This window comes from Cydia amplana, chromosome 6 (assembly GCF_948474715.1).
Source record: "Cydia amplana chromosome 6, ilCydAmpl1.1, whole genome shotgun sequence".
In the NCBI taxonomy this organism is placed as follows: Eukaryota; Metazoa; Arthropoda; class Insecta; order Lepidoptera; family Tortricidae; genus Cydia; species Cydia amplana.
Window position 1 is genome coordinate 10,277,942 of NC_086074.1, and position 23,019 is coordinate 10,300,960.

At 39.0% G+C, this 23,019-nt stretch overlaps 3 protein-coding genes across 5 annotated transcripts; 2 read left to right on the top strand and 1 right to left on the bottom strand.

The window, feature by feature from the left end:
* Nucleotides 1-194: 194 nt before the first annotated feature.
* LOC134648791 (tectonin beta-propeller repeat-containing protein) lies at nt 195-7,173 on the bottom strand. 2 transcript variants are annotated; one of them, XM_063503347.1, is made up of 7 exons: nt 4,151-7,173; nt 3,839-4,035; nt 2,574-2,783; nt 2,015-2,101; nt 1,337-1,658; nt 1,088-1,162; nt 195-738 (listed from the first exon to the last, which is right to left on the bottom strand). In XM_063503347.1, exons 1-7 carry the CDS (start codon nt 6,954-6,956, stop codon nt 554-556), a joined length of 3,882 nt encoding a protein of 1,293 aa, XP_063359417.1. In that variant the 5' UTR covers nt 6,957-7,173; the 3' UTR covers nt 195-553. The 2 variants fall into 2 exon arrangements, with proteins under 2 accessions (XP_063359417.1, XP_063359418.1); XM_063503348.1 differs by lacking the exon at nt 1,088-1,162.
* Nucleotides 7,174-7,798: 625 nt separating this feature from the next.
* Nucleotides 7,799-10,767, top strand: LOC134649233 (mpv17-like protein). The gene is made up of 4 exons (XM_063503951.1): nt 7,799-8,134; nt 8,297-8,430; nt 8,984-9,115; nt 10,255-10,767. The coding sequence occupies exons 1-4, from the start codon at nt 8,008-8,010 to the stop codon at nt 10,447-10,449; spliced, it is 588 nt and encodes a 195-aa protein (XP_063360021.1). The 5' UTR covers nt 7,799-8,007; the 3' UTR covers nt 10,450-10,767.
* Nucleotides 10,768-12,316: 1,549 nt separating this feature from the next.
* LOC134648792 (VPS35 endosomal protein-sorting factor-like) lies at nt 12,317-22,985 on the top strand. Of its 2 annotated transcripts, none has more exons than XM_063503349.1 (18): nt 12,317-12,447; nt 12,602-12,692; nt 12,934-13,038; nt 13,602-13,743; nt 13,993-14,162; nt 14,598-14,770; nt 14,973-15,315; nt 15,696-15,886; nt 16,221-16,324; nt 16,699-16,880; nt 17,160-17,306; nt 17,685-17,854; nt 18,635-18,794; nt 19,460-19,631; nt 19,957-20,096; nt 20,908-21,076; nt 21,684-21,949; nt 22,869-22,985. In XM_063503349.1, the coding sequence occupies exons 1-18, from the start codon at nt 12,428-12,430 to the stop codon at nt 22,947-22,949; spliced, it is 2,826 nt and encodes a 941-aa protein (XP_063359419.1). In that variant the 5' UTR covers nt 12,317-12,427; the 3' UTR covers nt 22,950-22,985. The 2 variants fall into 2 exon arrangements, with proteins under 2 accessions (XP_063359419.1, XP_063359420.1); XM_063503350.1 differs by having other exon boundaries at nt 14,008-14,162.
* The last annotated feature ends 34 nt before the right edge of the window (nt 22,986-23,019 follow it).

The window sequence follows — 23,019 nt, forward strand, 5'->3', positions numbered from 1 at the left end:
CAATTCTATTGTTAAGCCTTGTGTGCGAAGTGACCTATTTCAGTAAACTGCAGGATTTGATAAGCCGATACATAAAATACTGAATGCGAATAGGTGTATTCAGTCAAATACAGTTTTAAGTTCATTGGGTCGTTTTTTCTAATTATAATTATTATATACTAATCACTTACCTAAAGCCTTGGGGCGTACATCAATTTAATACGATATGAGCATAATAAATAAAAGCCTTTTAGCTGCAGTCTAACTTGGAAGATTATATCACAAGTATTTTTTTAGAGATCCTTATAGGGACGCATGGGACATGGGCCAATTTTTCCAACCATAGACTGCGAAAGACATGAATTCGGATAAATTACAACAGTCATACATAATAGTTCATATAAAGCGGGGGCAGCAGAAATATGGAAGTGTCACTGTCTTTAGCATTTTCTTTGGTAGAAATATTTAAGTTGGAAGTTCCTTCGTTCGACAAGTCGATAAAATCGGCCACAACTTAGTCAAGCTTTGGTACACGATTTCACATGACTAATAATAAATAAGGTATAGAGTATATTTAAAGCGGGCGTCCTCGGGCCGAGACGTGCAGTAGGGCGCCGCCGCCGGACAGCACGGGCTGCCACGCGATGCCGACCGGGTTGGTGGCCGACACCCCGAGCCGGCGGTGGAGCACCCCCTCACTGTCCACTCCCCACACGCCTTTCTCCCCGCTCGACACTTGCTTGAATGTCATCTCGTTATCTACAAATGTACCGGGCAGGTTAACTAGTGCATTTATCCACTCGCTTCACCATGTTCAGTATTTTTACGTCGCTACACCCGTGCAAAAGTAATAGTATAATGATCGTTGTCGAATACTTTTTATACTATGTTACTACGTACGCGAGTAGGTAACGTACTGCAGACGAACGCCATTCTTCAAAAAAATGCTACATTTAGATCCTTTCAAGATAGTAGTGTGCCCTTGCAAACAATTTTATTCTAATAGTATAAATAAAATGCCCAGTGTATTGACGTACCAATTAGTCTCGTAGGTGTAGCGAATGGATATAGAAATTTAATCAGAATATTTTCCAGTATAAGTACCTACCAAACAATTGCATTATTAATCGATGCAGTGATAAAGCTTTTACCGAATGCATGCTCTTGTCGTCCGTAAATGGAACTAAAATTTTAACATGGTTATTATATTCAAGCATATATACACAATTAATGCACCATATTATTATTAGGTTAGTATAATTTTGCCTAAGCTAGCTCTACAACTACAGGGTAACACTCATTAGTAATTAGTTACGACACTTACGACTACATATTCATTTTCAATGGTTATAAATACCTGTGAGATACTTCCAGTGTGTTCCCTCCTGGCAGGTGTTGGTTATGCCCGTTCGGACAACCACTATACCGTTAGTTAGGATAATCCAGGCCGCTCCATTACATAACGAAACTGACTTTACAGTAACTTTCGTTTTGTGCGAAAATCCAATAGTGCATTTAGGTGCTTCAATCAACTTCCAGTTGGAACCTGCAGGGTTGTCAGTGGAGACTCCTTCTCTATAGTAAAGTTCTCCTTTTCGGCCTACGGCCCAGACAACTCCGCAACTCGTGCTTATTGCGATTAAAGATTGTGGGTTGCTAATGTGTTCCCAGTGAGTACCCTAAAATGCAGTCATTTGTTCATTATTGTATAATGATCCCATCGGAAACGATGCTTAGTAAAAAAAATATGTTTGCTTAACGATAGCTATCACTAGCTGGACTGATAAAAAGTTAAATGTTATAACTTATAGTTGACGAAATACAATTTTCACTGATCTCATGACCAACTTTTATGGCAAATCGGTGCAAACAATTTCAAATACATACGTTCATAAATTCAATATATAGTAAAAAGACAAACAGTTAATCGTCAAAATTTCAAAAACGAAGCAAAGTCTAAATTACGTTTTAACCATACCTCTCATCTCATCTGCCAGTTATCAACTGATAAGGTACCTTTTTTCCTAAAACTTACCGCGGGAGTTGTGACTGTGACTCCGGTTCGGTATATTGCATCTCCACCCAGTGTGACGGCCCACACTGAAGTTGTGTCACCTTCATTCTGAGCAAAAATACAGAGTTAAATAATTAGTAAGTTTCGGCTATGACCTGACACTGAGGTAAACAACTAAAACAGTCAACTTGTAACATGCCTCCTCCTTTTTGAAAGTTGGTTAATAAATTTACATTATTTAAACCCTTTGAACGCCCCGCGTATCATCTATGACGCGCAATGCGCCATCGTATACCTTATTGTAATTTGTAATGCATTAATATTGCACTGTAAACGTGCGCGCTTGTGACCGTCGTTGGCGGTCAAAGGGTTAACTTTTTTATATTATAGAAGGCAGCCAACTAGGAGACGAATCGCCTGATGGTAATCGATTCCCGTTGCCCATGGACAACCGCAACACCGCAGAGGGGTTGTAAGTGCCTTGCCGGTATTTAAGATGGGAATACGCTCCTTTATTTTTGTACTACCATTATACCGTTGACCGAAAATATTCTAGCTACCTACTAATCACATTACTTGCCCATAAAGATATGTCCAGTAGCGGGGTACTTCCGGCTCGGACCCACGGGCCTTCCGTAATAATCTGAGCTTTCCTGTACCACCGTCGGCGCCGAACACAATCCGTGAATATCTTCTTTCCATGGTACGGTGCTGGGAAATCGGTCGCGTACTGCCAGCCGTCGCTGTCCACGCCTCCTGGAGTATTGTAGTCCACCATCCATTCTGATATCTGCAACATTATAAGTGTTATTAACTATGTATTATACTCGTACTTGTCTCCTGAATCATGGTCCTATATATCTCCTATACATCAAATTAAATTGCTAGAGAGAGTTCGCGCGGGGGGGTCAGTAGCTTACTGTATATTGGTGTTATATTACATTGCACACACATACGTTGTTGTTGTTGTTGTCCTATGGGAACCATGACAAGGGGAGAGGGGGGGGGGGGGTCACAAACTTTGTGACGTCACTTTAACTACACCAGTAACCGAAAATGGTTTTGATTTTTTTATTCACTGTTAACAGTTAAATAACTAGTTTTTGCAATGATAATCGTTTTCATGGGTGTATTTTTATTCCTAATCGGCTTCATGTTATACATTTCTAACAATGCTTTTATCAGTAATGTTTTTTGTTAAAATAATAAAAACTTATTGATTTTTTTTTGATTTCGCTGAAATAGTAGATTGTGTAACAATACCAATCGTACCAATGAGTTTTTCGGAACGTATGTACGAAATATCATTTGATGTTTACCAGTCGCTTTTCGGTGAAGGAAAACATCGTGAGGAAACCGGACTAATCCCAATACGGGCCTAGTTTACCCTCTGTGTTGGATTGGAAGGTCAAATGGCAGTCGCTTTCATAAAAACTAGTGCCCACGCCAACAACGCGAGGAAGATGATGAGTAGATTGTGTAACAAGGGAGCAAAATTATATATGTATTTAGGGAGGGATTCAACCCAACACGCACACTGCATTCGAAAATTCATCCTGTTCTTGCGAAAGAAGGTACACATTCGAATTATATTCAAGATCAATGAAAACGGAAAGTGCCTTATAATGTGGCCCCTTATTATTGATTTTCAGTGTCATGCTGTTACGGTTATGCATAGTTTGGTAGTTATGTATGATTTGTTTAAACCCTTTGAATGCCACGCCTTTCGAGCGTGGCGCGCCATCATGAACCTTGTCGGAATGCACGAAGGTAGAAGTTTGGTGGATTGGGCTGCAGTCGTGCGCGTCAGTTGACGTCATTGGCGGTCAAAGGCTCAATACTTACCCAGTGCCAATGGCGACTCAACAACTTTGTGTGTTCTCTTGTTCTCTTATGTTTCCCAGTAATGTCACTCCACATGTAGCGGTCCGTGGGCAGGCCGACTGACGTGTAGCCAGTTAGGGGGTTCCAACGCTGGTTCTCGTATATGCAGTATGTTTGAGTATCATTCATTGAGTTGATGCCATCATTGCTGCCTATTCCTGTAATGAAAAATAAGAAATATTTATGATTGATTCTGAAAATCTGACTACTTAGTTTCTACTAAGAAAAAAATATAGGTACTGTTTTTAATAAAAAGAGTATGCATTTAGTTACCTTTCAATATACCTCCACCCCATCCTCCAGTGTAGACCCAGACTCTGTGGTCGTGTGTTATTCCCCAAACGATTCCATTTTGACCACTCTCTATCCTTCTTAGGTATCCTCCTATCATCCGCCAATACATTTCATCTGGACCTATAATTGGACTTGTGGAGGTGTATTCCATTGTATACAGTTTCATAGGGCCTAAAATTTGTGCTGATGTTATGCTATCTGGAGTTAATCTGTGCCTATAAAAACAAACTTTCTTCTCATTAACAAAAACCTTGAAGCCCTCTCTAATACAAATAATGTTGATTGTAAATTCTTGCCCAGGAGCTAGAGGTAAATCATAACGCTCTTCCAGACCCCAGTTACCAGATGTTTTTGTATTGCATACAACTGTATTCTGATCAAATCGAACGTTAAAATGAAAGTGAACTTCAGTGACTTCAGTTTCGATTTTATGCCTCTGTTTTTTTACCTCTGGACCTTGTAAATTTACATGAAACCGACCAACTTCATCAAATAAGCTGCCAACAATTTTGAGGGAGGTGCCTGGTGGGAAGTTGTTGTCCAATGTTGTAACAAATCCTGGCACTATATTTTTTCCTATCAGTTGGTATTCCTTGCTATAAGACCCTTTATTTTCATTGTTTTGTTGGGATGGCATGGGATCCCAGTTCAGTATGTCCCCAGAACTAGTAACAGCCCACACAGAACTTGCAGAAGGCTTGCCAGAGAGTCCGTTTATTTGCGACGTGATATCCACCAGCACATTTAGCCATTCTTCTTGTTCCATTTCTGTCATGAACTGTATTTTAATAGCCTCTTTGTTTTGTCGTGGTACTGTTAAGGCTAATCTGGGACTTCCTGGTTCAGAGGCTGACATAACACTTGTAACTTCACCCAGGTTTAAAATAAATTTAATTGTACCATCAGGCTTAAACACTGACAATGTCCCTGTATTTTCTAAGGCATGCCAGTACAGTGAAAGAATACACTCCTCTCCAGCATTGTTAGCAGTGATTAACCTAGCTTCACAACTGCGAGTCCAGCCCTTCTCATCGATTGCTATGCCATAGTCAGAGAGGTCAAGATCTTGATTATTTCTATTTTTTAAACAATCTAGTATCTGGATACGCCAATTAGCATTCAAGTCTGAATTTAGTGAATTTTGACTATCTGTAAACCAATGTGGCACTTGTACGGGATCAATGCAGCAAGCCCCAGCCTCTACAAAAGTCCAATTTGTGTCACATGTTCCCCATGCAGTCTGACTAACCTCCTCATCAAAATACATGCCAGAGTCTACATCAAACACGCTGCTGTCGCTGTCTGGCTGGGCTTCCATCCCCACCACTGAGCCCACACTCCGCACTGGACTCCAAGCTCGAGGATTTTTCAAAGTTGTTTCATAACTTTTACCTGTTAAATCAATATCTGTAGCTGTTGTAGTCTTTTTGGAAATGTGTTCCTTGGGTGGTTTTATTGGCAGTGTGTGCTCTATTGGTGCCGAATGGGATTCTTCCCAAGAATTCTGAATATTAATATGAGACTTTAGTTGTGTAGTTTCATTCAGCATGGTCAAACTATGGTGCTTTGCATTATTAGATGCTGATGATACCATGCTTGCAGAACTTGATGTTCGACTTAGTTGCATATTGGCTTGTACCATTCTCCACCTCTTTCCAGTTAGTTCCGCAGGTGTAATTCCACTGCGCCAATATATGCTCTTGTCTGACTCTCCTATAGCAAACACCTGATCGTTCACTCCCACCGACACATGAGTCATGTTTCCTGTGATCTCTAACCAGCCAGTGCCCATTGCCGATACTTCAGAAGTGCCAGCAGTGTTGCCTTCCACACCTTTTCTAAACCAAACTTTACTGTCAGAACTCACCACCCAAACAGAATTATATCCCACAGAGATGACAGTGAGCTTTGTTTCACTCGGTGACTTCACTTCTAACCAAGCTTCTCCAGTAGGTGAATCCTTTGTAATACCCTTTCTTACTATGGCTCGGCCAGTCCAAAGCAGAGCCCATACTAAACCTGTAGCTCCTACAGATATTTGTTTAATATCACAATTAGGTGGAATGCTAATGTTAATCCACTTCAAGCCCTCAGGGGATGTGGCACTTACGCCAGCTCTGTACATGACTCGCCCATGAGCCGTAATTGCCCACACTGACAGTGTACCAGGCCCTGCAAATGGTATTTGGTTTCCTCCAATGCTTACATCAATAAAAGGTTCCTGAGTGGGGTCTTTGTGAAGGGGTGCTATAGCACACCAGGAGTTCATAGCACTAAACTTTCTGTACCTGAACCATTTTCTCCTCCTGACACAAGACTTCCACTGCTTACTGGGCCCAAACTGGGCTGGGAAGTCAACTGCATACGTCCATCCATCATGGTCTAGAGGGTGGCCATCTAATGTAAGTTCGAGTTGCCATTCTCCTTCCCATTGCCAAGCCATGGAGGGTAACCTGATGCGTTGTATTGCTCTGTCTTGAGTGCCATCTTGAGAAGAAAAGTGATACCTATCAGTTGGCAGGAGCCTTCCACTGAACCCTTCTAGTGGCAGCCACCGTTCATTTTCGTAGGACTCCTCTTGTACCCGGATAGGGATTTCTAATCCATGAACGTGGAGGTAGATTTGCCGGTCCCCTCCTACTGCCCAAAGGAAATGTGGCACAGCTGATAAAGTTTTAAATTCCAAACCGAGGTACATGAATTCCCTCCAACATGATCCACTTGTAGGTAATGCATACACTTTGCCCTCATTATTAAGAGAAAACAATAAAGAGTTACTCGACATTTTACAAAATAATATACAACCTTTATTTTAAATATTTTTTCTACACAGAGCTCCCTTTTAACTTCGCAACTTTTCAAACTTCATTTTATCTTTGCAGCAAAACATATTAACGAATCCTTTTCGGAATCAAGGTTTGATATTTGTGTTTTTCCGAATAGTAAAAAATCGAAGTTTCAACAACTCAACACTGCTCAACACTTGAAATCCAGAGTGCCACAGATAATAAAACATGATACACTTTTGAACTGTCAAGTTGTCAACAACGACTACGTTCCAAAACGCATATACTTGCGCACGGTGCATAAGGTTGCGCAAGTCAGCATAGTTATAGCCAATTTAGACTCTCGCGAGAGCCACGAGACGAGCCGCGAGCCGCGCCACGAGACGCGAGTTCACCGCTTACACTCGCGTTCGGCTTGTCATTCGGTTATAAACCTTATGCAGTGTTTAAATTATATTAGCTCGACGAGCTTGCGAGCCACGAGACGAGCCGCGAGCCCACCGCTTACACTCGCGTTTCGTGGCGCGGCTCGCGGCTCGTCTCGTGGCTTGCGCGAGAGTCTAAACGGCTATAAGGAATGTGAGGATAAGCGCAATCTTGGAGGATATAATCAAACGGAGCCGGCTCGGACGCGCCGCGAGCCGAGCCGCGAGCCGCGAGTCTAAATGGCTATCACACTACCTTAGGAGGGGAATAATGGGTAGGGCACACCAAGGTTGCGGTTCGGTTCGGTTGTGTGTTAGGGCTTTTACATCTACGGTGATCGATCAAATGCCGCAATGTCACAAATTGTAGCAACTATCAGTGACACCTGTGGAGGCCTTTGCTGTCACGCTTGACACTGACATTGACATTGCAATTAGTCTGTTTGGCATATAACCAAACAAAATTGTCATATTTATAATGATTTCCTACATTGCTGAGGTTCATTTCCACGGTCGTTTCCCGTTAGAAAACACTGAAGGCCGAGTTTTATTTTTCTATGGGAATAATTACATAACAGGAGTAACTTTGTGATATCCGTTCGAGCCCATCAATCGCCTTTACGACATGACTGTTTATAGTAAATGCAAAGTGCTTTTCAAGAAGTATCCTCTTTTACGAGGAATGGCATCTTATAGTATTATCTGGCCTACATCCAGCCTCATACAGCAAACGTTTGAGGGCAAGGATTTAGGTAAAGTACTTTGAAACCATTATCCAGAACAATAGAACATTCTAGAATAATATTACACATCATATTGCCAAGTCATGAATTGTAGTTATTGCTCATTTTGTCTGGAGTAAATTAATAACTATAGAATATGTGTGATTCTCTCAGCAATCATTTCTATTTCAGAAAGCTATGACTGGTGGAGGTGTGCTCGTTATGGCCTGTACGGGTCTTGCTATGTTGCACCTACACTCTACACTTGGTTGACAGTTGCGAGCATAATGTGGCCTGGAAATACAATAAGAGCTGGCATTATTAAGGTAAATACAAATGTAGCATTTACACTTCCATTATATTATCAAATATAAACTATAGAAAGTCCAATGATGCAATAATGGGTTTTATTAGTCAATGAGTATATTTATGTGTCATAAAAATGGAAACTATTGCCACGACTTTTTTGTGTAATGTATCATATCCATAATTTATTCAAGGTTAACTATTAGTATGTAAAGGAAAGAAATTACCTGAAATTTACTAACATATGCCACAGTAATTATATAAATTATTTGTAATTGTAGTGTTTGATGGTTGTCAATGAACTTATTGCTAATTGCATCTTTAGTTTTAACCAGCTACACCCTAAGTATTGACTACCAATAATGTGATATCTTTGGTCACTCAGACTCTAAAAATACCAATTAAGCTGGAAATGAGGTGGTCATCATACATCTGCATCTATAATTCTATAAAAAGCCACATGTCCTTACTTAGGTGATGTTCATTGGGTTGTATTGCAATAGAGGTTTAATAAAAGAACACAATATCAAATATGATGCAGGTATTTTATTTATAAATTGTTTTACATTTCAGACATTTGTTGAAACTATCACATACACACCATGTGCAATGTGTAGTTTTTATTTTGGAATGAGCCTTTTGGAAATGAAGCCTCTGAATGAAGCTATAGCAGAAGTGAAATCCAAATTCTGGCCTACCTATAAGGTAAGAAAACTGAGCATTTAAGATAAGAATTAAATATCAGCTTTACTTATTTGTTTTAGTGTGCTATCTGTGTAATCTAAATATATATGTATAGTTTAGTATATGCATATTTGAAAGTTGCATCATATTATTCATATTCAACATTCAGACTTGCAAGTAGGCCGATTCCATGTCATATACATATCTAATACCTTTAAACGAGCAATTCTTGTTTATTTATTTATTTATTTATGTATACATATATATATTTCGGGGATCTCAGAAACGGCTCTAACGATTTCGATGAAATTTGCTATACGGGGGTTTTCGGGGACGAAAAATCGATCTAGCTAGGTCTTATCTCTGGGAAAACGCGCATTTTCGAGTTTTTATATGTTTTCCGAGCGAAGCTCGGTCACCCAGATATTTATACATTAATGTAAATTAATTAGTTAGAATTTGATGAACAGGACCCCTGAGAAATCAACATACCTCCACTTGCCTATCATGCTCCTTCAGCCCCCAACTCTTTCTAGGTTACAAGCAGACTGCAGTTGTATAGAACCGAATATAGAATAGACGTACATGTACTCACACTCTTTCTCTCTCTCACACACACACACACACACACACATATTTTAGGAAATTTGTATTAGATTAAAATTTATACCAATCAAATCAAAACAAATAAAATTGTATTAGTAAAAGCTAAGTAATTAGTTAATATTCCCAATATTAAGTTTATATTATTTTCTTCTTAGACAACAATATTGTTGTTACTTATATTAAATTTGTTAATTAAGTTCTAAGCCTTAGATAATATGGAAGAGCGGTGTCTTCTGTTACAAGTATTTTATACTTACCAGAAGACTCCAACCTTTACAACTGTACCCTCTTTGTTAACAAATAAACATTTTTCATTTTCAAACATTTTTCATTTTCAAACATTTTTCATTTTCATTTTCATTTTCAGTTGTAATATCAACATATTTTTTAATTGGGTCCTATTTTCATAAAAATATGTGAGATGTATTTAAACCATATATCAAGTACCTAAACCAGATTGTCTTGCATGAGTTGCGTTCTCGCGCGCACTTGAAGTCGCGCAAGATGCAACTCATGCTAGCAGGTTTGGTATAAACAGTTTAATTATTTTTCAGGTTGGAGCATCAATTTGGCCCGCTGTAGCCATGATCAACTTCTGCCTGATCCCTGCTAGGAACCGTGTGCCTTTCATCAGCCTGTGCAGCCTGGTGTGGACCTCCTTCCTAGCCTACATGAAGCATTTAGAAAAGGAAAAAGTTCCTGAAAGTATGATGCCGTCGTCTACAAAACTACTAAAAATTCATATATAAAACAGCTTTAATGTAATAAGGAATTCAAACCACCTGTGCCTTAAAAAGGTTGCAGTTGTAGCTAGATCAATTGTAGTTAAGCATAATGATGAGTGTGATATAATTTATTGTTAAGATTGATATGAATACTAGTATTAATCTGTATTTATTACAAGTATTATTCTTTGTATTACTAAGAATGCATCATTATTGTTAGAAATGGAATTGTTTATACTATATATAACATGTATAAGATACTGTTAGGTATCTGTGATATTATTTTTATATTTATTTTAGAATTACAAAAAATACTGGGATCTGATGTACATTGTAGATTTTAAATCTATTTACGTGTTTAACATGTGTAGGTACTAGAGTATATTATAGTTGAAAATGGTATTTTTATTGGTGTTGTTAGTACCAAATAGCATTCGTGACCAAGCTATTAATTCGGAAAAACCATTACATAATCACTCAAAATGACGCAAGCATTTTTGTACATCCAACTAGATATTTAATGCTTGTTATCATAAACGTTTGTATCTATTAGGCCAGTTATTACCTAGGGCAGAATATGACTAGGGGACCTTTATCTGTGACACGGGTCGACACCGCGTCTGACAAAATCGGTCGATTTCGTTCAGCAAGTCACAACACGTGGTTAACAGGAAGTATTTGAGCTGCTTAAACTACACGCGTCAGCCGATTCTGCCAGATATATTGAGCGCAGATTGGCAAGGTTACGCCACTTGCGCCTCATAGTCTGACGCCGATGCCAACTTGTGAATAAGCGGGTTTGGAAGTGATTCCTTCAATGTTAAATTTATAAATAAAATTTACAAGTACCTATTTAAGATATGGATTTTATTTGTCAATTAATTTCATCATAATTGATTAAATTAAACCCAATGAAAATAAGGATCCATTGAAAGGAAGGCGCCTCGTGGTCTACCGCGGTCCTAAATATTTCGTCGGCCGATAAAGAGGTAGATACCGAAATTTCGCGGTTCGCGGTAGGCCTTCTGCATCGGCATCGGTGGTGGGGGAACTGATAGAACGGGATAGTCTTATTATCTTTGTCCATCACAGTCTCACTTTTTTTATACTGCCAGCCTATTATGGATAGCTTTATCCATCTTTATCCACGTGATAAAATAACTGTCACTGTTTAACACCGTGGGAAAGAAAGTGACGGACACCGTTTTATCACGCTGTCACGTAGACAAGAACGACCATCAAATCTTGTCAGTAAATAGGAACAAACTTTTCTTTTGGGTGTTAGACAAAGATAGTATGATTCTCTCTGTCTATGTTTGAAATCAGGCAGACCGTTGACACACTATAAATCCCCACTAGTATTAGGTTTAAGTGGAATCCAGACGAGACTATTTTTCGTCAATCTTATGAAATTGTCCGATCAAAACAGGCCGTGCAGACGTAAACGTCAATTTGATTCCCCGATCAAATCAGCAGGTGCGTCCGCAAAAATGCCCATTTTCGAAGTTATCTATGGAATGCAAATTGGTGATTAAATTGTGTACGTGTGGACGCTAGATGAGATTGGCGCCAATTATTTTCCTGATCAAATCAGTCGATTTGCCTAGCTCGTCTGGGTACGGCTTGACCGACCTGAGTACATTTCGATACTTCCCTAGGTTTCGCGAGGAAGCCTAAAATGCTGAAACAGGGGTATTTTTTTAAATGTTTTTGTCTTTATGTTTTATATTATATAATGCTCGTGTAAATTTAAATGTTTATATACTTCTTGTTGTTATGCTACTTTGTACGTTATGTCCAAGTTCTGTCACGTTATGCCTGCTAAAGTATTGTGATAAAAAAACGCTATTATTTAATGAGAGATAACGTACATGATAATTGACAATTGACATGATATTCTTGACAGCTCAAGCAAGAAATACAAATAAGAGGCGTAAATATATAAAAGTCTTATGTTATCCTAACATTTTATAGCAATTAAAAGTTAATAAAAATTTTCACTATGCCTAGTTACTACGAATGGTAAGATTATCTTATCGTATAATTATTTAAAAAAACACTTAGCCTATCTATACGGTTGTTTTGTTTATATACTTTAAAATGGTGTGGGTAACATGTGGGTAATAACTGTTTAAATGGTTTTAAATCAAATAAAAAATATTTTTACTTATTACAGGTGTTCAAAGAAAAATCGTAAAAGTGTTAAACATGAATATCCTAAATTTGAAGTAACAAATCATCCACTTAAATCGAATATTGTATCAGCAGTAAGTAACAGTAACACTTAACTATCTGGAGATAGTTATACAATCCACGATTACACTATAAATTTTCAATTTATTTATGAACAGAACAAGGTTTAACATAAATTAAACATTGATTTTATTTATTTATTTATGTCTATAGGTACTTGAAAAAAAATATTTACATGACATTACAGTGTATAACTAATGCACCATGAAAGCTAGTTACATTTAATTAAATTATCCCATATTCGAATTATTTCAGAAAATAAGTTCAAGTACAAGCTTTATTGAAAACTTGAATAAATGGAGTTCTGCATTTGAAGAGGTTGATCCACTACTTAGGTTTGAGCAAATGGACCTGGCAGAGGTAAGATTTTCAAAACGTTACATCAGTTCCATTTGTAAACTGGAGGTAGTTCTTTTTAGATTAATATTATATTATTGTTCTTTCATTTTGTTTTACAAACTTTCTGTTTTTTATTACTTGCTAGTTTCTGACTGATGACTTGTTTAATGATGGATCAAATATGGAATAATGGGATTCTGTAACAACAATGCAATCAATGTCATAAAGGTATCTCTGGTCTTTGGAAAATTTATTAGTTGATTGATTTATTAGATTACAGAATCCTAGCTATGCTGACACACACTTGGAATAAGGGATTGTGTCATTTTACCCCCTTTGTTTCCCTATACCAATGCCACATATTTGTTGACTTTGAACAATTTATTACCTTGATGTGTAGTGTGTAGTTATTGACTATACAAAGAAAACTACAGTAATACAATCAATAAAATGTTGTAATGAAAATACACATTTTTTTGGTTATAATTAGAAATTTATGTTTGTAACTAGTAATGACAAAAAAAATACATCAATATAAAATAATTATATATTTTTTTTACATAAATCAATTGCAAAATTTTTAGGAGTCACTACCTGTGGAAGTATCTGATGGCAGCATAAATTATTCTAAGGCTTGGACATCCAGGCGTGCCGTTATTCTGAACAAATATACTACCGGAGAAAAATTGACTATTATCAGCAGTTTTCTGCCAGGTGGCGAAAAAGGTATATTCTTTATTCTTATATTATTATGGAGGTTCATTATTTCTGGTATAAAGACCATTAGGCCTATAGTGTGATGCCGTGGGTGGGGCTCACAATGTGCCTTCACATTACTAGAGCTTAATTACAGTATGTCATTACAGCTTGAGCTTGTCCCCGCTGCTGGCAGTACCCTTGGTTACGTTTTTTAATATTTGCACTTCACATTATTTACTAATAAGCACTTCTTTTTTTTTTGTTTTTTTTTTTAAGTTAGTTCCTTTTCAGCTCTTATCCGCCAGGTTTCCAATTTAAATGAGAAAGTAAAGCACAGGCTTGAACAGTTGGATGACTTTGATGAAGACACTGTGCGAAAGACAATGGGTTTATCACAGCAGGAATTTGTCACCAAAATCAATGTGCTGAATGAAGAAATCAAAAAGGTATTTAAAAAAACAAGTTAACACATTCAATATGTTGGATATGTCTTAAATTACGAAATCCATTCAGCATTGTGTATATGTTTTAGACTTTAGACTATTATTTTTGAAAGCCATTTGAAGCCACTTCCTATACTTATGTCAATTTAATAAAAGCTTTGTAAATGTGGGTGCTCGACATACACTATTATTATGATAGTATAGATATTGCATGGTTTTTCGAGTAGGTACTGTTTAATTTTTTGTCTGGCTGTGAATGTATTAGGTAAAGACAAAGCAAGATCCTTTAACCACAATTGTGTAATTATCACAATATTATCCTTAAAATACAAAAATACCTGTCAATGGAGAAAACATAATACATACTTCTATATATAAATAAGTCAGTATTATACTGTATAATATATTATTGTCCCTGTTTGTTTTATTATATTTTAGGCGTGGGCTAGTGAACAACGCGTCAAAGCATTCAAAATCGCCATTCAATGTTCTAAATTATTATCTGACGTGAATGTAATGCAATTCTATCCCAGCAAGTTTGTATTGATCACTGATACTTTAGACACATTTGGTAATCTAGTCTTTTCTAGACTCAAAGAGCGGAGTTATGGGTAAGTTTTCTTTCTCTATTATAATGTGTATATTCATATTCAAATAACACCTTTATTATTACATGTAATATTCAAATAACGCCTTTATTCTCTTAGCAGAAAGATTCAAATTAGTAATAAAAGTCACAGTTTTCATTCATCTTTATTATTTTGTTCTTACAATTCTTACACGTGTATTTAATTATTCACTGTCTTTTTTTAGCACCAACGTTTCAAAAAAAGTCCAAGACATTGACCCCACTGAGATTCCTGATGCAGCCAAGGAAACATGTCAGAATTGGCTATTCAAAATGGCTTCAATAAGAGAGTTGTTGCCCAGGTTGTACATGGAAATGACTTTGCTAAAATGCTACTCATTTATTGCCAAAGACGAAATAAAGCCAGCCATTGCCAGGCTCACCAAGATGATCAGAGGCATAGGCAACCCATTGGTCGCTACCTACCTGAGGCTTTACCTCTGCAAAGTTGCTTCTAGTTTACTGCGGAATGAATGTGAGGAATTCTTTTACAGCAATTTGAAAGAATTTCTTGAAGAATATCAACAGGTAATTACTAATTATATCATACATTAGTGAGCGTTTCGGAAAACATGTCCTTTTATTAATAATTAGGTATATGGCATATACAGTTTGTCAAAGCACTGTCTCATTTCAAACATAGACAGAGAGAACGATACTATCTTTGTCTTACACTAAGTACTAGCACCCAAAAGAAAACGATGAGTATAGTTTTCTTTGTTCTTATTTACTGACAATTTGGTTTGACCAACTTTAATATACTCTGGAACAGCGGCCTTGTCAGTAGAAAAAGGCGGCAAATTTTTAAAATGTTGGTGCGAAGAGTTCCCATAGAAAATTTGAATTTCGCGCCTTTTTCTACTAACAAGTTGAGTGTGTTTCAGTATATTACTTAAATCTCATTTCAGATTTTTCAACCAGCCATTCGAAAAAAATATGAGGTCCAGTTATTGACCCTCGACAGGTACTTGAGCCTGTATGTGCCCGCAGTGGACTGGTTGATGTATGGGACCGTCAACTCCAACAAATGCAAGCTAACTCTATACTCTCTATACTCTCTAGAGGACTTGCTCCAAAAATGCGAGAACATGGAAAATAAGTATGAAAATTATTAAATATTTTTTGTTCAGACGCCATCAGATGTATCGGGGCGGCTAAAGCGCTCACAAATATCTGAACACGCCTCTATTGCCAGGGCGTTAGACGCACTCTAATATGTTCAGAGGGCCTACCGCGAACCACGTTCGACGTGTTACCTCCCTGTCACACTTACGTACGAATTTACAAGTGCGACAGAGAGGCAACACGTCGAACGTGGTTCGCGGTAGGCGCTCAGATATTGTGAACACCTTGGCCGCTCCGATATATCTGATGGCGACTGTACAGTACACTGGTGTCGTGTAACTGTAATTTGATTAATTTATATTTTTCAGTGAGTTATTACTGTACTGTCTGGTTTCGGCTTTTGACTCTACAAGCGTTAATAAGAAATCTACAGAAATATTGGAAATGGTACAGAGTTCCGCAGAGAAAATGGGTATGTTTAGTGTATCGTTTTGCGTACTCGTTCATATATTAGGTAGGTATTTAAAAATCAGAATATTATTTAAGACTTAAGCGCATATTTATTATTATTTTTATCTTCGCCATATTTCAGTATTTTCCCCAAAAAACACAGTTTATATTTCTGTGACAATATTTTCTTTATATTTCGCTATTTCTCCCAGAGGCTAAGTCTAGCCGTACAACGAGCCAATGCGGCCAGTGTCTTGGGGCCAATACCTCTGGTTATGTTAGGTTTAGTCGACATTGTGTTGCCTAGTAATATTTATATGTGATAACACTGATAACAATTTTAGATAGTATAAAAAAAGTACACAAAAAAATATTTTCATTTCCTATTTTGCGTAGTAATGCTAAGCGAAATCCTGACGGCCTTGGGTGAGCACCTGTGCACCGCCGACAGCCACCACCAGATGGCGTCCGAGGCGCTGATACAAACCTGGTGGAAGATCGCCAACAACATGAAGTCGACCACCAACTTCCTTCAAGTGCTGGGTCCTTGGCTACAGTTTGCTTGCATGCATCTGTCAGTAAGTGTATAGCCATTTTATTGTGCACAGTCCTAATTTGAGAAAGTATAGTCTTTAGAAAATTGTTAATTAAACCCGTAAGTAGTCCGTTCAATACGCAACTTTAACCTGTATATTATAAGGTTCACATTCATATACAATTTATGATAGGTGTTATCTCTTAGGGCCCATGAGTTTAGCTTTACACACACACACACACACACACACACGCTCACACTCTTTTAAATTGGAAATCTGCAAAATCAAAAATATATATAAATAATATGTGAATGTTTTCAGACACAACACGTGAACATCATCCTCCGCGGGACCATCAGGTACATGATTAAATGCGGGAAGCCCGCCGATGAGTTTTCTGGGAGCTTCCAATTCGTTGTTCGGCGGATGCTCAACTCGATTCCAGATGTCGAGGAGCTATTTTTGATGGTAACTTACACTATAGATTCGTTTTATGTATGTATATTTATACGTCCGTCCCTACACTACATCTATGTACCTACATGTATATCTATACAGAAAAATAAACACGAAAGAACCCTAGGTACATCAGTAGTTTGAGACGTGTTTCCTTAAAATAAGGTCGACATACCCACAATCAAATATAATGTTGTGTAGATTTGACATAGGTACGTAGGTAACAATATGAACCGTATGACGTAATGATTCACTGAATGTATCAGTTGTGTAAAGTAAAACTAAAAATTATGCCCCTTAGATTGATAGGTAACTAAAAAAGTCACATCTAGTACAATCAATGAATCTTTGCAAGGATCTACTCGTACCTAATTAGATTTTTCTTTGCAGGATGCTTTCATGCCGCTTGTGGAACTCGTCCAAACGTCCAACGCTCGCACTATGATGGCGAAAACGGTTCTGTCTATATTCTTTGCCAAGTACAAATTGGTACAGATAGAGGACCCCATCGTGATCGGGAGCCTAATGCGCCTGTGCTGTATACTGCACGAGTCTATCAAGTAAGAACGACCTACTTTACATAGCATAAGTAAAGTTTTAACATCATAACATTTTTCATCTTGTATTAAAACTAGAGATGCCCCGAATAGTGGTTTTGGCCGAATACCGAATATTCGGCCCCTCTCTCGGCCGAATACCGAATATTCGGCATGACATGCGAACATTTTGAGTTACAATTATTATGAAAACGGATCGCTAACAAAGCTCAACGTTAGATGACGTTAGCTAAGATATATTTTTGTTGAACAGCATTAATGAATAGAGTCAAACAAAACAGACTCATGATAAAAATAAAATGTTGTTTAATCAACAAATGCTCAAAAAAGGGTCTTCGTATTTAACAACATTCCAAAAACACATTCTAAATATACCTACATAGTTTTTGGTTATTTTTATTGTGCAATTTTTCTTTTTAGGTAGGTGCAACAGATATTCGGTATTCGGCCGAATAGTAGGCAACATTCGGCCGAATACCGAATATTCGGCAAAGTGGCCGAATAGTTGCCGAATATTCTTGGCATCTCTAATTAAAACACGTTTTTCAAAAATAGTTTAAAACAATAATAATGTTAGTTTAAATTCGATTAATAGTCAGATATTTCAATTGAAATTGTACTAGAGGGCATGCTCACTTTTTATTTCATACTTAAATATGTAGGTATATGGCATCAGTTTCAATTTACGATTATTAGTTTAAAACCGTGAGATATGTCTATAGACCTTTGTTGATTTGATTTCTACTGATCCGTAACGACATTATAAAGAGATTGTGTTTGCAGCGCTGTGACAGTGGAAGACGAAGTGAAGCTGTGCGCGGAGCTGATCGCGAAGTACGTGCGCGCCGTGAGCCACGACGACCCGGAACAACAGCTCAACTTCTACGTCGAGAGCCGCGCCGCCTTCATCAAGCTGGACGCCGTGCTGGTGGCACTCGTTCATGTAAGTTTTACAGCTAGGTGCGTAAGAGAGTAAGGCTTAAAGGCCGAGCCACACCGGCTGCGTGTGCAGCACACTGCGTGGCGTGCGCTGCGTCATCGTCAAACACAACGTCATCACTGCACGCAACGAAGCGACGTTGCCGCTCCGCTGCGTGGACGCGTGCACGCAGTACGCAGCCGGTTTGTCTCGTCGGAGCTGCGTTGCGTGCAAGTCACGCGTACGCGCACGTCACGCACACGTCACGCAAGCGGTGTGTCCTCTCTTATGTGTTTTCGTATTCTACAACGCAGCGGGACGCGTACGTGTACGTGCACGTCACGCACACGCATCCGGTGTGGCTTGGCCTTTAAAGACAGTATCGTCCTGGTTATGTTTTGTGCAGATTGATTTATAGAATAAACCTGTTGGCTTATATTAACACACCACAGCCTATAACAGGGGTCGGCAAACTTTTGAGAAGAACAACCAACCGCAGTAGAACTCACCAGTTTTAGGAAACTCAAAGAGCCGAAAATGTGGTTTTCAATGATCTAAGAACGCCAAGTGCGATTTTTTTGCCTGTACTTTCAACGAGCCGCGATTCGTCGACTCCCGGCCTATAATCTCAAACAACTTCCGTTAACGTTAATTCTTGTTTAACAATGACAGAGATGGTTTGTCGGCAGTGTGTAAACGCGCTGGGCGCGCGGGGCGCGGCGGGCACGCGCGGCTGGCTGCAGCGCGCCTGCGCCGCGTACTGCTTCGTGACGGTGCCGTCGCTTCACTGCCCGCTCGCGCGCGCGCAGCTCTACCTGCTGTCCGGCCAGGCCGCGCTGCTCAATAACTGCGTCGGACAAGGTATCACTCGTACATAATCAAAGCAAAACCATCTATTGTATTACAAGTTTCAAGCGCTGCGGGCGGCGCAGAGCGCTTGCGCCGCGCGTACTGCCTCGTGACGTGTCGTCGCTGCACCAACCGCGAACATCGTAAATCGAGATTTCGTTATCTGCCTCATACGAATTTGCAAGAGCGATAGAGATGTATATAACTAAATCTTTGCGGTAGGCCCTCAGGTTTGACACTCAGGTTATAACTTAATTTTAAGTTATATCAAAAGTATGGTCATCCGCCTGTTGTCTATATCTGGAGAGGGTTATAACTGGTGTTTGTATAATTTCAGCGGAAGCCAATTTCAAAGCGCTCATCAGTTTAATACCAGACATTCCCGAATTCATCATGGAGGACGGTCAAAAGAAAATGACCCACTTTAAAGTTAGCAGTCTGATGAGTGACTTCCTTTCAACTCTTCTCATAATGCCGGTGAGTAGTGAATGATAGGTCAAAACATGTCTGTCTTATACACAGGTACTGTCATGCATATTAGTGACGGCCAAGTGGCCAAATATATCGGGACATTCGGTACAGATCCTTATTTTTTTAAATTAAATTAAATTTATTTAAGACCAACAAAGGATCAATTTCGTTAGTGACACATTTAATTTAATTTATTTGGATGGTAACGGTATGAGAACGATGGTAAAGGCGTGTTAAAATATATTTGGCTACTTTGGCAGTCACTATCTATTTGATGCTTACTTCAACTACAGGTATAGGTATCGTGAGTCTGCCAACGTGACCTAAGCCGAAACCTAATATTGATACTTCGCGCCAATAAGCAGGTGCAGTCCACACACGCTATATAGGTATATTACCTAAAAAAAACCGGCCAAGTGCGAGTCGGACTCGCGCACGGAGGGTTCCGCACCATCAACAAAAAATAGAGCAAAACAAGCAAAAAAACGGTCACCCATCCAAGTACTGACCCCGCCCGACGTTGCTTAACTTCGGTCAAAAATCACCTTTGTTGTATGGGAGTCCCACTTAAATCTTTATTTTATTCTGTTTTTAGTATTTGTTGTGATAGCGGCAACAGAAATACATCATCTGTGAAAATTTCAACTGTCTAGCTATCACGGTTCGTGAGATACAGCCTGGTGACAGACGGACGGACGGACGGACGGACGGACGGACAGCGGAGTCTTAGTAATAGGGTCCCGTTTTTACCCTTTGGGTACGGAACCCTAAAAATATTACATTGTCAACTGTCGTTCTAATGGGGTATATTTTCTAGGATAACATGGACAGCAGTGTGAAAGCTTATATACTGAGTGGCTTCATCAAAACCATGGAGAGAATCCATTGGAGGAAGACCGACCCGGTGTACTACATGTCACTTCTGCGCACGCTGGACCTGCTGTGCGAAATGACTCGTGAAACTTATGCTTATGGCATAGAAGGAGGTTGGTCTTCAATGATTTCTTGTATCAGTTTATGGTTTGATTGATTGATTGTAAATAAACCATAGACGGCGCCGGCCCGAATACTCGATCAGGGTAGAGCGAGATTAAGTTTTGGCGCTCTGTGCATTTTTCAAGATGTTTGTTTTCACAATATTGGCCATTTTGGCGCCCCAATACCATTTGGCGCCTAGGGCGGCCGCTCCACTCGCTCTACCCTAGATCCGGCCCTGGCCATAGAGATATGCCGTAAAGGGGCCAATTTAAAGTTAATGGTATCGTGAACGCATGGCTCACTACCTCTATACTTCAAATTGAAACGTTTGTGAATACTATTAGAATTAAATTTAGAGTGCGGCGGAATGTGCTTCTACCACTTGCGGTCAAATTTGAATTAGGTATACTTATATTGGTGGAGGCTGAACATAGAGCGAATAACACCGCTCACATTTAGACTGTGTTTATGACATTTAGTTTACCGCCAACCGAACCAACCAATTGAACTTTATGCATATGCACGTAGGTCTGTTGCTCTTTGCCGTTGAACCTACGGTGCGGATATATCGGTCATTGGCGTCCAAAAGGCTTAAAATCGTCTTTTCTGTTTTAGTGCTATCCAATGACAAGTTATACGGATCTGAGGCCGAGTACATAGACAGCATCGAAAAATATTCCACAAACATATGCCAAGAACTCCTCGTCGTGTTGAAAGCGCTGGGCGACGCCAAGGAGACTCGGAAACAGCACGACCTAGCCCTCGAAGTGTTCTGGAGAGTTGTGCGCCGAGGTGACTTGGACAACAGCTCGATGGCTAACCTGGCAGCTAATTTGTGGATGCTCTCGCAAAAATTACAGGATACGAGTCAAAGGCTTCCTGTAAGTTGGTTTAGCAGAATATGAATCTCTTAAAAAAAAAAATATTTACCGTCGTATTATATTTTATAAAATTATGTGTATACTTCCTCTTTTCAAATTACACCTAAAAGAGTGTGTACATCTCCCGAAAAAAATATTCAAGTAAAGATCAACTAAATTTCGAGTGCGATTATTACATATTGTTTAACTCTTTACCAGGCTAAGGGCCACTTGCACCATTTCACTAACCCGGGATTAACCGGTTAAACCTAGAGTTACCATGGTTACCAATACAATTTGACACTGGGTTAACGTTTTAACCGCTTTACCCCGGGTTTAGTGGGATGGTGCCAAGTGGCGCTAAGGCGTAGGTATACATTTCCCACATACGGCACTTCAAACATGTGTTCTATTTCGATGAGTAAGACATTCCATTTTTGAAATGTCAGCCTGGTAAAGGGTTAAATACATGAATCTAGTATTTTAACTGGATCTGGCATGAGGGGTGGGGGAAATGACCGAACGGGATAGTTTTATGTATCTTTCAGTAGGAGTAGTCGCGAAAGCGCTATTATTGTTTGTCCTTGTCACAGTCTCACATTTTTTTTATTCCCCACCGTAAATTTAGTATGTATTATGGTGGGCAACAAATAAATTCGACCAATCATAGTGTCGCATTGCCTATGTTTTGTCCCTCATGGAGGCACGCGTATACAACTTCTATAGGATCCTACCTTCTATGGTTAAATAGCTGCTTTGCGGTACACACAACATAACAAATTAAAACATGGACAACCTCATAACATTCCTGAGATTCGTACGCAGTTCTGGCTTTTATTGCTAGCACATCTTACATAGCTGGACTAATCTTTGAGCGTTAAAGCGTCACTGAACTCACGCAGTTGCCACTTGCCCCGACTGATGATACTTTTCTTTTCAGAAATCCATGTTGATGACGTTGAAGAATGATAACAGCAGAGCCAGTCAACAGCTTCTTCAAAAACTAAAGGAGAGCGCGTGATCTGATCGAATAAAATGTATCTATCAAACTTATTTATTACTGGATTACATTATTCGTCGATGCATTTATT

Coding starts and splice junctions, on each gene's coding strand:
- LOC134649233 (XM_063503951.1), top strand. CDS start 8,008: ATGACTGTTTATAGTAAATGCAAAGTGCTTTTCAAGAAGTATCCTCTT. Junction 8,135..8,296: donor GTTTGAGGGCAAGGATTTAG/GTAAAGTACTTT, acceptor TTTCTATTTCAG/AAAGCTATGACTGGTGGAGG. Junction 9,116..10,254: donor AATTCTGGCCTACCTATAAG/GTAAGAAAACTG, acceptor ATTATTTTTCAG/GTTGGAGCATCAATTTGGCC.
- LOC134648791 (XM_063503347.1), bottom strand. CDS start 6,956: ATGTCGAGTAACTCTTTATTGTTTTCTCTTAATAATGAGGGCAAAGTG. Junction 2,784..3,838: donor TGAGTCGCCATTGGCACTGG/GTAAGTATTGAG, acceptor ATAATGTTGCAG/ATATCAGAATGGATGGTGGA. Junction 739..1,087: donor ATTAATAATGCAATTGTTTG/GTAGGTACTTAT, acceptor GTACATTTGTAG/ATAACGAGATGACATTCAAG.
- LOC134648792 (XM_063503349.1), top strand. CDS start 12,428: ATGCCTAGTTACTACGAATG. Junction 13,039..13,601: donor AGCAAATGGACCTGGCAGAG/GTAAGATTTTCA, acceptor CAAAATTTTTAG/GAGTCACTACCTGTGGAAGT. Junction 14,163..14,597: donor TGAATGAAGAAATCAAAAAG/GTATTTAAAAAA, acceptor ATTATATTTTAG/GCGTGGGCTAGTGAACAACG.